This window comes from Melospiza georgiana, chromosome 6 (assembly GCF_028018845.1).
Source record: "Melospiza georgiana isolate bMelGeo1 chromosome 6, bMelGeo1.pri, whole genome shotgun sequence".
Classification (NCBI taxonomy): Eukaryota; Metazoa; Chordata; class Aves; order Passeriformes; family Passerellidae; genus Melospiza; species Melospiza georgiana.
Window position 1 is genome coordinate 41,884,124 of NC_080435.1, and position 13,040 is coordinate 41,897,163.

General features: G+C 44.4%; 1 protein-coding gene across 1 annotated transcript in view; it reads left to right on the plus strand.

The window, feature by feature from the left end:
* The window catches only part of ESRRB (estrogen related receptor beta), a 122,407-nt gene that overhangs the window by 86,392 nt on the left and 22,975 nt on the right, over window positions 1-13,040 (plus strand). Inside the window, exon 3 of the mRNA XM_058027198.1 lies at window positions 8,875-8,991. Within this exon, the coding sequence (XP_057883181.1) occupies window positions 8,875-8,991 (117 nt within the window). The remainder of the gene's footprint in view (window positions 1-8,874; window positions 8,992-13,040) is intronic.

Consider the following 13,040-nt stretch of genomic DNA (forward strand, 5'->3'; position numbering starts at 1 on the left):
AGGCATTCACTCCATAGAAATAAAGGGACATGGCCCCAGACCTTGCTGAGACTGCGGTGTCATATAAAAGGGGGAAAGGGAGAATGAATGTAATGCACCTAACTTTCCATCCTTTTGTATGCTTCCTCTCACCTCCTGCTCAGTTCTGGTTCTTCCAAATCAACATGGACATGGAGTTAGACTATGTGATGGTAGGAACCTTTGCTAAATTCCATGCCTGACTGGCTACCAGATCTGGGTATCTGGACTAGTGGATCTTCCTGCCTCTGCTAGTGGCACTGATACTATGAGAATGTGGCAGCTAGTGGAGTAAGGCCTGGCCAGGAAGTGCTTTGCCTTCTAGTGGTGTTTTAAGGCCCATTTGAAGAGTAGATGCTTCTGCCAAGAGATGGAATTTATGTAGTCACATCTGTACCTTGAGGTGAAAGCTCCAGCATTACAAAAGTAGAGAAATTCTACTGTCCTACTAGTCCTGATATGTAGCAATGAACTCCGTACAAACCTCAGCACAAATCTGGACAGAGAACTTTTGTGATTGTCAGTCTTTTTCTCCTTTTCCAGTTTCACCAACCTTTTTCATTAAGATGCATATTCTTTGAAGATTAAAAAAACTAGGCACTGAAGAAGATGAAGTTTTTGTCAGCCTCACTTAGGATGAGCAATTCCTCAGGTGATTTTGAAAACCTCAATGCACGCATGTGTAGATGAATTGCAGTGTGTTGCTCCTTCATGTATAATTCACATATGAGGAGCATGGCTGTGTCCTGACTGCCAAAAGTGTGCTTGCAGATGTGCACGTGTGCAGCTACAATTTAATCAAAAGCAGGAGTGCATCCAAACAACTTCCAATATACGTGGATGCTTGGGTATACTTATATACACATGGCCCATGTGAGCAAACATGCCTGGATGTACAGATTTCCTCCTTTATTTCCTCCACTAACTGGAAAAAGGACAGGATCATTCACCTGCCAGTGGGAAGTGTATTGGGTTTGCCCAAATATGGAATGCTGACTGAAGGCAGCTCCACAGCTAGCAGGCAGCTGTGCATGTACTTGGCTGCTGGCTGGGGTTAGTCCACCACATCAATACTTCCTTGCCCTCTGTGAAATGAAAGAAATGCACATGTGGAGAGACAACTCACTTTGTTAATTGAATGGAACTGATTACACTATGTTGCTGGGGATGTTCAACTCTTGAGCAGTACAGGGTTCATTTTATCCCAGGTCTCTGCAAAAGTCACTATATCTATCTTGTTTTCATAGATTTCAGATATCTCTCCTTAATGTGGAAATCTAGCTGTGGAAATAATTACTCTGCCTCACTGATACTTCCTTCTTTATTACACCATGGCCATATCTAGGGCATTGGCCTGTTCCCTGGAAGGGTTTCTGTGATTTGTCATTGCTGAATCTCTGTGATTGGATGTGAACTTTTACTTGCATTTCTGTCAGCGCTGACTCCATCCCTTCTCCAGCCCTTGGACCCTTCCTAGTGTTTCTTTTAGGCACATTCAGGTGCTCAAGCAGGGACAGGGTAGCACTCTGAAGCAAAGTCCTGGTGTCTTCTAATGCAGGGAAAGACCAGATAATTAACCCTTCATGGAAGTGATACTGGAGGACCTCTGTGGCAGAGCAGAAGAGATCTTGAGAAGAAGAAAAAGACATAGGAACTTTCTGAAAACTCTTCAAAAGTAAATAATGCATGGTAGCAGCGCATGGAGCCTGTATCAGCCAGGTGATATGCCAGCTGACTGAATCCCAACAGGGGAGAGTGCTTCCCTCCATCTTCCTTTCCCTAGCAGAGCCATATTCTTTCTCCCTGTGGTTCCCTAATTGATTGCCTGTTAACATGTAGCAGACGGGGCGGGATAAAGGAGTAAGTGGAAACTTCTCTCACCCTGTCATCAGCCTGGGCTGGCAACTGAGGTACCAAAATGCTTTTATTCCTCAGAGAGATTCAAGTGTGCTGTGCCTGAGGGTGAGCAATTTCAGCTATGGAGCTGAAGGCTGAGCCCAGGGAAGTGGGCAGCAAACAGGTCTGCAGAGTTTGGTAGAGTCAAGAAAATGCACTGTTCCCAGGGCTCTGCTGCTTGTGGGAGTGATATCCAAGTATAGCCCTGGGTGTGCAGAGGAAAGGATTTAAGGATCAAAGGAAAGAGGAGGCAAGTGGCAAGAGCATTTCCAAAAGGTTTTTATCCTGCAACTTTATTGTATTCAGTAGCTGTTTGAAGCATCCAACAGACAAAGTGAAACATCTTCATCCAGCACTGATGTAGGCTTTGCAGGAAGGATGCAGATGTGTATGTTGTATAACTGCTTTCCCAGTATCCTAGTACCAAAATCTTGCCATGATTCAGTATGTGGGAGTGGCATTAACTCAATGGTTTGAGCACTGAGGTGGAGCAATGACCCCAGGACTTCCCAGATGCTCAAGAGATGGAATAGGTAAATTCATCATCAGGTTTTTGTGGTCTTGGATAAGCCACTTCACTTCTCTGTGCTTGAGTATTGACAGGTGAAAAACTAATGAATACTATGACAGTACTTACTCTGCTGGCCTTACATGTGCATGCTGCCATAAAATGGGTCTAAATCTGTGCTGAATTACTAAACTACTGCTGCCCTATCTAGATACCCCTGATCATGAAGCAGAGCTTCCCATCAAGTCCCACTGCCAACTAGCCCTGCCCTCTCCCCCTACTACAAATTACCCCATGCCTATTACAGTTTTTTAAGCTGCATTAACTCACATAAAACCTGCATATCTTGAGGCAAGAGTATCTTGCAACAGCCTTTTGACTCCCTCTGCTGCTCTAGCAGCAGCAGGAAGAAGTGACATCCAAGCTGCAGACCTTCTTTAAGCATGATGGCTTTTTTGCAGCTGACTTTCACTTGGCCAGGTGAGGCTAGGTTGTCATGGACAGCACAAGGGCTGCTGCTTTTCAAATGATGGGGAGAAGATAGAGTGAGAGCCAGCACGGACATGGCTGAATATCTCTGAGGTCACTAACATTGCTGTGTGGGAGTTTTCTGTCAGTAGGATTTTTCCAAAGAAAAGTGGAATTTTTATCAAGTCAGATTTGCTCAAGAAAAATTTTGATGACAGGAGAAAAAAAAGAAGGCAGGAGAATCCAAACCATTGATTACCTTCTAGCTGAAATGGAGTGTTTGGTTTTCCTGAGCTAGGACAGGAAGACAGGATCACCCAACACACCCTTAATCTATCCCACCTCTGTCCTTTCTTGTGTTGTGTTACATTGCCCAAGGATCAAGGCCTGGAAACCAGTGTGGCATTTCCACTTTGCAGTGTTGGCAATGCTTGAGACAGAAAAATGAAAACCTGAGGTGAGATGAGAGAACACATCCCTGGGCTGCAGGTCTTTCTCTCTGAACATGATATTTTGAACCCCAGGATTGTAATTCCCGCGCTTTGAAGCAGTCAGAAATCCTAAACTGTCCTGAAGCATTTTCAGTCTCAGCTAGGCTGACAAAATTTTAATCCTGTTTCTCTATCATTGTACTGTTTCACAGAATTATATTCTAGTAGCAGTTTGCATTTACCTCACCTGACTGTGAATGTTGTGGGATGTGCAATCTAGTGCAGATAGGAGAGAATCTGATTTCAGACACATTTAAGTGTGCTGCCATTGGTGCTCAAGAGAAGTCTGATTTGAAACGGAAGATTTCATACTAGTTGAATGTAAAGGAATGGGTCTGTTACATAAAACATAGTTTTGGATGTTTATAAATAAAAGCTTTTTTAATTTCTGTTTCATGAAAATCCTAACAAATCCTTTCATCCAAATTTAGACAAAGGCAAATACTGGATTTTTTACAGGATATAAATTCTCAATCAAAGTCTATTCCTTCTCTTAATAGTTTGCTCAGTAAGGAGAGCATTATGTATCAGTCAAATATATTGTCATTCTCTTTTGTTCATAAACTGTTACAACTAGTCGGTAGTTTTGCCTACTTTGAATATTATCTAATAATAGTGCTGTGTTATGATATGAGTCCTTTATTATTCAATATACTCATGACTATGAGTACCTTGCATCTATTTTTCATCTTCAAATTGTGAAAATAAAGGCTATTTCTAAAATGACCCATTATTATAAAATAAAAACGTAAAGCTCAGCAAAACACTGGAGATTCAAAGAGACACATTTACCATCAACTTCTGGATAGGAAAATAGTGTTAGGCAAAGTGCCTGCATTTGAGAATTTGCAGCTTGAGTCTTGCAGCTTCAAGCTGAGTGTAGCAACAGAACTGCTGTGTTGGGATTCCTTTACACCAATAAGGGGCTTAAAAGGTGGATGATGCAGCTCAGAAGACTTGTGGGGATTTATAACAGGCTTGTGATAAAGTCTTCTAGGGCTTTCTGGTTCTTGTTGTGGTGCTTGGAGTGGCTCCTAGGAAGAGGTGTGGTTGACAGAGGTTTTCCTGAGCAGGAGAGTGTTACAATCCACCCTCACAAAGGAGGTTTTGTGGCCCTACAGTAGCAGCCACATCAGCTGGGAACTGTCCTGTCCATCTGTCCTTCTCAGAAATGTGCCTGCTACTTTTCAGGTGGGAGTTCACAGCTTTCCAAAAACTTCTAAAGCTTACCCAGGGAAAGTGCAGTATTTCATGATCTGGCACATGACTGCTGCTTACTGTTCACAGCTCAGTTGAATTTAAAAAACCATCTTCAGTGCAACCTCAGCTCCATTAACCTAGTGTTTTCTGTTTGCTTCAGTACATCTGCACAGCGAGCTCTGTGCAGAAGGATCTTTTCTGTGGAAGTTCTGTAAAATATTTCTGTGCCTGAAACCCTATAGACAAATTTGCTGCTGATAGGGAGCCCCAGAACTCCCATCCTGCATGCTTATGCAAGAAGGAGGCTGATTTGAGTGAGGTTTTGTGAAATGTCCAAGCCTTCTTTGTGAGCAGGAGGCAGATGTGCCACCCTGAGGAGGCAAACAGTGCTGGTGTTACACCTATATGTATCCTGTTTTCCTTGTAGCATCATTTGAATCCTTTTTTTTGAAAGCTGAGGCTTAAAAAATAACCCTTCTTACCTCATGCATATCACTGAGAGATATTCCTCTGATTTTCACAAAGTACCTCTCCTCACACCAAGGCTTGAGCTGTGATGCCTCAGCTAGAAGGACTAATTGAAGTGAAGAGCAATGAAGAAGAAGCAAGAAAAAGCAAGATGGGCTTTTTTCAGCAATCAGAAGCTGAAAATTATTTAAGGACTTTATTGGCTATTTTTATCCAGTCTTTCCTGAGTTTCCTTGCAGAAAGGCTTTCTAGAAACCAGTAAGCAGGGAGTAGCTTGTGTCCCCAGTGCTGTACTAATTTCAAGCTCTGTTCTCCTGAGAGCCCTGTCCCTAATTTAAGCAGGAGATGGGTGGGATTTTTCTGTGCTCCCCAAGCTCAGGGAGGCATTCTTGTCTTCCCAGTCCATCCTGTTCCAGAGAGGTAGGGTGAATATAGGGTCTCTTGAAGTTTTGGTGTACAATTTTCGAGTGCTACTAATTATATGTGCACTAGAAAATATGTTCCAAATTGTTTAACAGTCAGAGGTCTAATTTTGCAGACAATAGGATAGTTTTGCAGTTCTCCAGCATAAAGAAGCGTGATCTATCACTTTAATAGTCCTTTGCTGTTTTGTAGCATCTCTCATCTAAGGGCTTTAAAGTACAGTTACACCTTATTGAATAAAGACTCACAATCTCTCCAGAAGGTAGGTTTGGTGTTCATTTCATTTTGCAGATGAGTCAACTAGGACATGGTGAGGAAGTGATTTGACCTACAAGGTGATATATGAGGGCTTAGAAGAAATCCAAACTCTGATCTGTTCACCTACCACTTGATTTTTGAAGCCATTTTCAAGGTAAATCTTGTGCCATGGCTTCGCTGAGGTTCTACCATTTTTTAAGATCAAATGTAAATATTTTCTAAGTAAAGGAAATCTCTCTAATAAGCAACAGCTCAAAGCAAGGTCTTGTCTATTGAATTATCCCCTTCCCCCCCCCTCCCCTTTCTTCTGGGGCACATAATCTACTTTTCATGACACGCAGAGACTTGACTCACATTTTGCAGTTGCATACAGAGTTGTCCATGTCTGTGTGCACCTTTGTGTGCTGACACTCTTCTACAGGACTTTGCAGCATCCCCAGCTGCTGCAGTGAAGGGAGGCTCTCTCTGAGGCCCCTGTGCTGGCAGCTGGGCTGGTGATGTGACTGCCAGCCACTGGGAGGCTGTTGGAATTTCGATGAGTTAATCTCATCACTTTATCACAGGGCACTTACAGAAATTACAGGGAGCTGTGAGCAACTCACTGTGCTGGCAGCCAGCCCCAGGACCCATAAAAGAAATTGAGACACAAAAAAAAAAAAAAAATCCGAGAACTCTGGTAAACTTTGGAAATGAGAGGGTTTTTTCTGATCGAGTTCTGCTTGGGTAATGCTGATGTGCCTTCCCTAGTGATGCCCCTGCTTTCTGCAGTAATGGCAGGCATTGCCCCCAGCTGTGGCTCTCAATCTCTGCAGTGCACAGCCTCTTTTGGGGCCTGATATAAAGCTCCCAGTGCTTAGGCTCCTCTGAGGCTCCTTTAGCAATCACGATCCCAGCACAGACGTGTGTTTGGGAGCTGCTTGTTCGAGCTGCACATGGAGTGTGTACATGGCAACCAGTACCTACACATCTCTCACACACTCCCATTTAGTTGTGGTGTAGGATCTGTAGACTCTTTCCAGTCTATGCTTGCCAAAGGATCCAGGGAATAGAGGCATGGAGAAGCCTGGGGATCTGCTTGACACTATGGAGAGACCTTGAGCTTCCAGATGAGAGCTGTCACGTCTCCCACTGCTATAAAGGCTCAGTGTCCCTACTGTAGTGTCAGTGTGTTAGGGGGCAAATTTTTGGCTTTTGGACCACAAAACATGAAATCTAGCATCTCTCCAGAGCTCTGATCACGTCTTTGGTGAGAAAGGTTGGCATTCAAACAAAGGGCAAAAAAAAGTGAGACTGTGTCTGAGATTTTTCCCAGGTTTGCTCCTGCTCTATTCCTTCCTGTGTGGGGCACAGCAAGCATCTGATCATGAGATCAAGGCCACCCTACTCATGGGTCTGTAATGTGCTGGAGTTTTGTGTCTAGAACAGGAATTGGTTTATTACCTTGAGATCTAGCTTGAATCTCAATTTCCAGCTGAGAATGTTGATACATGGCTGGCTATTTAAATTCAGATGCTGCACAATGACGAAATACAGCCTGAGTGGAAGCAACTTGTGCAGCACACTCTGTTCTTGCTGACAAACTGCATTTGGGGGCAGATGAGCAGTGGTGAGAGGAATGGGGTGGCTGGGCTGAAGCTTAGGGGGAAGTTGCAAGTCTTATGACAAAACAAGAAGTGAGAGGAAGAATCTTTATAGCTAGTAGGCTGACCACCTTTAGGCTTTGGTGGTTGTGTGCTCCTGGAGTTTCACTCAGCATGGGCCAAGAATAATGAGATGAATCAAATGGTGCTTTCTTTATTTTGATTCCGTGCTCTGTTTTTCCACTCAGAAATCTAGGGGGCTTTCCAATAGCTTAGTGAACCCCAAGGTCTATTTACCACCTCCAGAGATTGATATGTTTCATATTGTTGATCTTTTTTTAGAGGAGGGAATGGTATTGCCCAAAATACAAAAATCCATTACAAAAGTAGGCATAGAAATCAAGTCTTGTCCCAGTATTACTAAACTGTAAAGTATACTTCTAATCTAATGCTATACAAAGTCCATATTGTGTGTTCTCTCAGCTCTTACCTACACTTCTCCCTACAGGTCTGATTGAACTCTCAAACCTCAGTTTCCTACTCTAAATCATTAAACTAGCTTTTCTATTGTTCCACTCATGTAGAGCTTAGGTACCTTTTTCAGTCCTGCCTGATTTACCAGTAACTAGACTGCCTTAAATGTATTGTCATTGTCAATGCATCAGTGCCAAGTTTAGATTTCCAGTCCAGCTCCACAGCAAACATTGCCCAGCCCTCTTCAGAAACATCAGCTCAAAGTGAATTGCAGGATTCTGTTTGTTATCTTCTAGTACTAAATAATTGTTGCCTTACACTGTGATCCAGCATAATTCCACTTACACCCTTTTATCAGATCCTTGCATCCATGTTTTGGTTATATTTTGGCTTATAATAAAATGCAATGTGATTAGAAATAAATTTGGGATGCTTCTTTCTCATTTTGTCTTATAGGCAGTGTTGAAGGGTGATCATAAATAAAAGGGAATGAGGAAAGTGGGAAGAGGGAAAGAATCCTATGCAGAGGATGAGAGCAGGTGCACAAGGACTAATAAAGTAAAAATGTAAAGATTGCACAGAGAACTCATGTTCATTTTGCAGGACGTTACCCACCTTTCTCAATGCAGACCTATTGCTTCCCTGCTACCTGTAGTATGCCAGCTGGCAGGAGGAAGCAAAGGAGAAAATGCTGTCCCTGAGTTCCCTGGTTGCCCAAGCAGGACAAGAAAGCGCAGGTGACATCTGTCCCACAATCATGGAGCAAGACTGGCAGCAAGGGAAATTCTAGTAATGTCTGAACTGCTCCCACTCTCACCTCTGGACTTCAGGGAGCAGCGCAGGTTTCAAGTGGTGCAGCATAAGAGATGACAACGTGCCTGGAGGACACGTGCCTGAAAGCCCAGCACTGCAGTCATCCCCTTGGCTGGGTCAGCAGGGTAGAGTCCCAGAGGATGTGTGTGTAAGTGAATGAGCAAACATGCAACATTTACAGACTGATGGTGGTGGAAATATCTGGGCACTGCAGACTGTCCCTGCATCCATGGGGAGAGCATGATTCCTGGGTGACCATGTCTGTGTTTGCTTTCAGGGAATATTGAGTACAGCTGCCCAGCCACCAATGAGTGTGAGATCACGAAACGGAGGCGCAAGTCCTGTCAGGCCTGTCGCTTCATGAAATGCCTCAAAGTGGGGATGCTAAAAGAAGGTAAGACAGAGACAGAACGAAAATTTTTCTCTGTCTCGACAGTGCCTGGGATTCCAGACATTACAGAATCTCCCAGGCTAACTACATGCTTGGCCTCTTTGTGTTTCTGAATGTGTCTTTCTACAGGCTTTGTTAGAGAGTTAGGATGGGCAGTGACCAAGAATGTAGTCCCGAGAGGACAGTGGTTCTAGTCAGTGCTCTCATGCTCTGTTATTAAACAACTGGAAACTGGTGGTGCCATACTCTTTCCTTTCCCAAAGGAACCCTGGGCTGGAGGATGTTTCTCTTCTTGCACTCTAGTAATTTTTTGGTGTTGAGGAGGAGAGGCTCTCATTGCTAGGTTGGCAGCTCTTCATAAGGGAAGGATGGAGTTAATGCATAGCTGTGGCACAGTGTGCAATGAAAGTCTGCCTGCATTACCACTCAGGAGACTTTCTGAAGATGGTTGGTAGCACAGGTTTGTCTGGGAGCTGTGGGTCCTCTGCCCTGCATGCTCAGTCTGTGTTTTGCTCAGCCTATTGATCTGTTCAGCACTCTTTGAGCAGTGTTCAGCTTCTCTCCTGTGCTGTTTTTCCTCCCACACCCCCCTTTTCAATCCTTGTCCATTCAAGAGGAACCACAGGGAATTCAGTGGCAATTAAACACATTCTTATGGATTGACTTTAAAGGTTTGTTTCCCTTGGGTCCCTCTGGGAAAGGCAGTGAGGGGAGGAGGGGAAGGAAGGAGAAGCACTGCACATAGCCCTCTGCATCACTCTGCCAGCAGAGCGACATCCCCTCAGCTTAACCACAAGAAACAGCTGCTGGCTGTGGTTATGCATGAGTCCTGTATGCTGGAGCCAAGATGCCAGCATACAACTTTCTTCCAGGTCATAACATCACAGCAGCTGGTAGTAAATTGTACAATGTCAGTTGAGTGTGTATTGCTTCTCACTAGAGCTCTCTCATTTTTTGAGAGGCAGGTTGATGGCAGCCAGTGTTGTTAAGAATGTGGATTAGACATTAAACCCATTTTGTTCTTTGATGGATGTGTAGTTTCTGTGGTTAAATATCTTTCTTCTAGAGCATACCAGTTACCACAGGAGGAGATGCAAGCTTCTGCAGTTTGGCCCTTCCTGACCTAGGTGTAGAGGTGGTAGACTCAGAGCATCTTGATCTCCTACTGGGAGGGAGGCACCTACTTTGTAGTTGGAGACCACTGGAAACCTGCTTCTCTTCATGTGGTAGTTCAGGGAGGGGATGTATCCCACTATCCACTAAAGCCAATATACACTGGTGACACTGGCTTTAGTGGCAGTGCAGGTTGTTAATGCACTGTAGCCTATTCATATGAATCCCACAAAACAACCTTAAACGCCTGTAGTGGCTCCAGGCATTCTGCAGAGCAGCTGCACAGGTTCAGGCTTGCTGGCTGCCAGCGTCTGTGCTGTCCTGCTTCTGAGCAGTTGAGCCTCTTGGAGCTGGCAGCTGGGGGAGCAGTCACAGGAGGCAGTGCTGGTGTGCTGGCCGTGTGCTCAGGGCATCTCTGCTTCCACTTCTGGGAGTTCAGCACTGTTCAGAGCAGGGTCCTGTGAAGGGTTTATGTCTTAGCCTCCAAGTTCTGTGAAAACAGTTAACTCCTTCCAGCCCAGAGTTAGTCTGGAAAGCAGTGTAAATTCACTCACACTGTGCTGTGCCTGAGCTCCCAAACCCTGTGGGATACTACCCGTGGCAAACTGAAATTTGACTCTATGGCTGCTTTTGTGCTGAAGTGTATTTAGTTATTCATATAGGGATTGATCAGGCATCATTAAAGTCACTGGGGAAGGGTGGTTTGCTATTGATGTTAGTGTATCTATGATCCTGCCCATAATATTTAGAGCTGTGGAAAATACAGCATAAAGATTTATTGATAGCAATGGGATACAAGAGCACATGATAATATCAAAAAGAGCAGAGGAGCACATGATAATATCAAGAAGAGCAGAGGAGACTACCCTAGCAATCTGCAAATAGGGGTCCTGTGTCCTAACAGAGAGTGGTCAAGTGATGTTGGGCAGGCATCTTTTTTTCTTTCTTTTGCTCAGTATCCCTAGCTGAGAAATAAGGGTCATACTGCTTTGCTTTGCAAAATAATTGTGAGGACCAATTAGTTAACTTTATGTGAAGCTTGGTGGAAGCACAAAGTATTAGTATACAGAATTCAATCAATACACATCTTTAAAAGCCAAATCCAAGAAGGGAGAAAAATGGTGTCACACAATTTGGTCTCCACAGAGCCAAGAGTTTCTAGAAAGAACAAATCTATAATTGTTTGAATTGCTCAAAATGCAGAATTGACAAGGGATTTCAGATTAGAAAAGGTTCAATGGTCTTTTCCATCTCTGATCTGTCATCCTGTTAGCTCATCCATCCCTTTTCTCTGCCAAGGCACGAGTGTTCCCAACTGTACCATTCTAGTTGTTTAACTGGTTTTAAGAATCCCTGATGTTTTGGTTTCTCCAGAGAGCCTATTCTGCAGTCTCCAAACTCTCATTAGGACAAGATGTCTCTTGATGGTTCTTTGTCCTGCTTGATTATCAAAAGTTTGGAGGAAAGCAGTCTTTTGGTTAAAGGCAAGATCTAGAAATCAGTTCTTCTCTTCAGTTTTCCCTTTGATGTCCTTGGGCAGGCCACTGGGCTTGTAACTCAGCGGGGATGTTTCTGGGTAAAGAAACTATGCTTTTGCTCAAGAAGAATATGATATTCCATTAGTAATTAGTTAAGGGCTTCATGATTTCTTCTCATTTTCCTGATTATTGTTGCCATACATGATGCCATTCTCCTGCCTGCTGGGCATGTGGCGTTACCTTGTTCTAGAAGCAGAAGGCAACAGTACTCAAAAATGGCAAAAAACAAATAACCGTGACTTCAAGGTCTGCTTTGCACTTGAAATGCTCACCTTGATGCTGCAGGAGACTTGAATCCTCCACTTGGAGACTGCATATAAGGGTCACTAGACATCTCTTCTCCCTGCGTAGGCTGCAGCTGGGCAGAAAGCTGTGAATGTAGCCCTTTAAGATCCAGGGAGACTGGCCCTGACATAGACGTGCAGGTTATTCAGGCAATGCCGAGTGAATGAGGATCAGGGCAGGACGAGAGCCAATGGAGCAATCAATAGGTGTCTCAGATATCCAGGCCACTTTCTTTAAGAGAGCTCTGATCAATGTACTGCAACAAGGGAACTGCACGGACACCAGAGCTTTGCTGTCTCAGGTTCTCCTGGTGTGGTGCTGCAGAGCAGGCAAGACTCACTGGGGAAAGTGGCAAGCAGAAAGCTCTGCCCACGGAGCCCAGCTGGCTCAAATGTCTGAAGTGTTGGCCTGTCTGGCTGTCTGTCTCTCACTTTCCTCTTCCATCTGGAGTGTGCCCCCAGGGAGCATTAATTAGCCTTGCAGGCTCTATAGGAACCTGCTGAATCTCAAGTCCAGCATTCCAAAAGATTCCAGTCCCAGTGTTCATGTAGGGATGCACTGTCCCCAGAAAATCTGTGCTCTGCTGCTCTTTGCCTTGCTGCACCACCAGCCTGCAGGCAGTGGAGATGGGCATCTTCACAGCTTTGTCCAGTAGAATTGCATGTCCCTCTGCTCTGCAAAAATCAGGGAAACCAGTGATACTGCTCACCCCAAATGGGGAAGATTATGTCTGGTGTGGGGGGATGGCCAGTGCAGGAAAAGTGTGCCCTGCAACTTGCAGAGGAGAGGCATTGTGCAGAGCTGGGAATCCTGGGCTTTGTCCAGCCCACGGCCTCTCTTTGCTCCCGTTGCTGTCTCTCTTGGGCCTCCAATGACTACGTGTAGTTCTTTAACTGTGGGCCCTACAGAGTAGATCTAGACCTTCCTGAATTTCTGGAATGATAGACTGAGAAATTTCAGCAGTTTGGCTCCTCAGAACCCTTTTAAAAACTCAGTATACCTTGTCAGTTTTAGGACAAATATACCCTTGCCATTCATGCTGTAGCCACCCATAACGTTTCTGTTGTACAGCAATTTGTTTGTCTTCAAGAGGCAGATGTAATTTCAGATGGCACA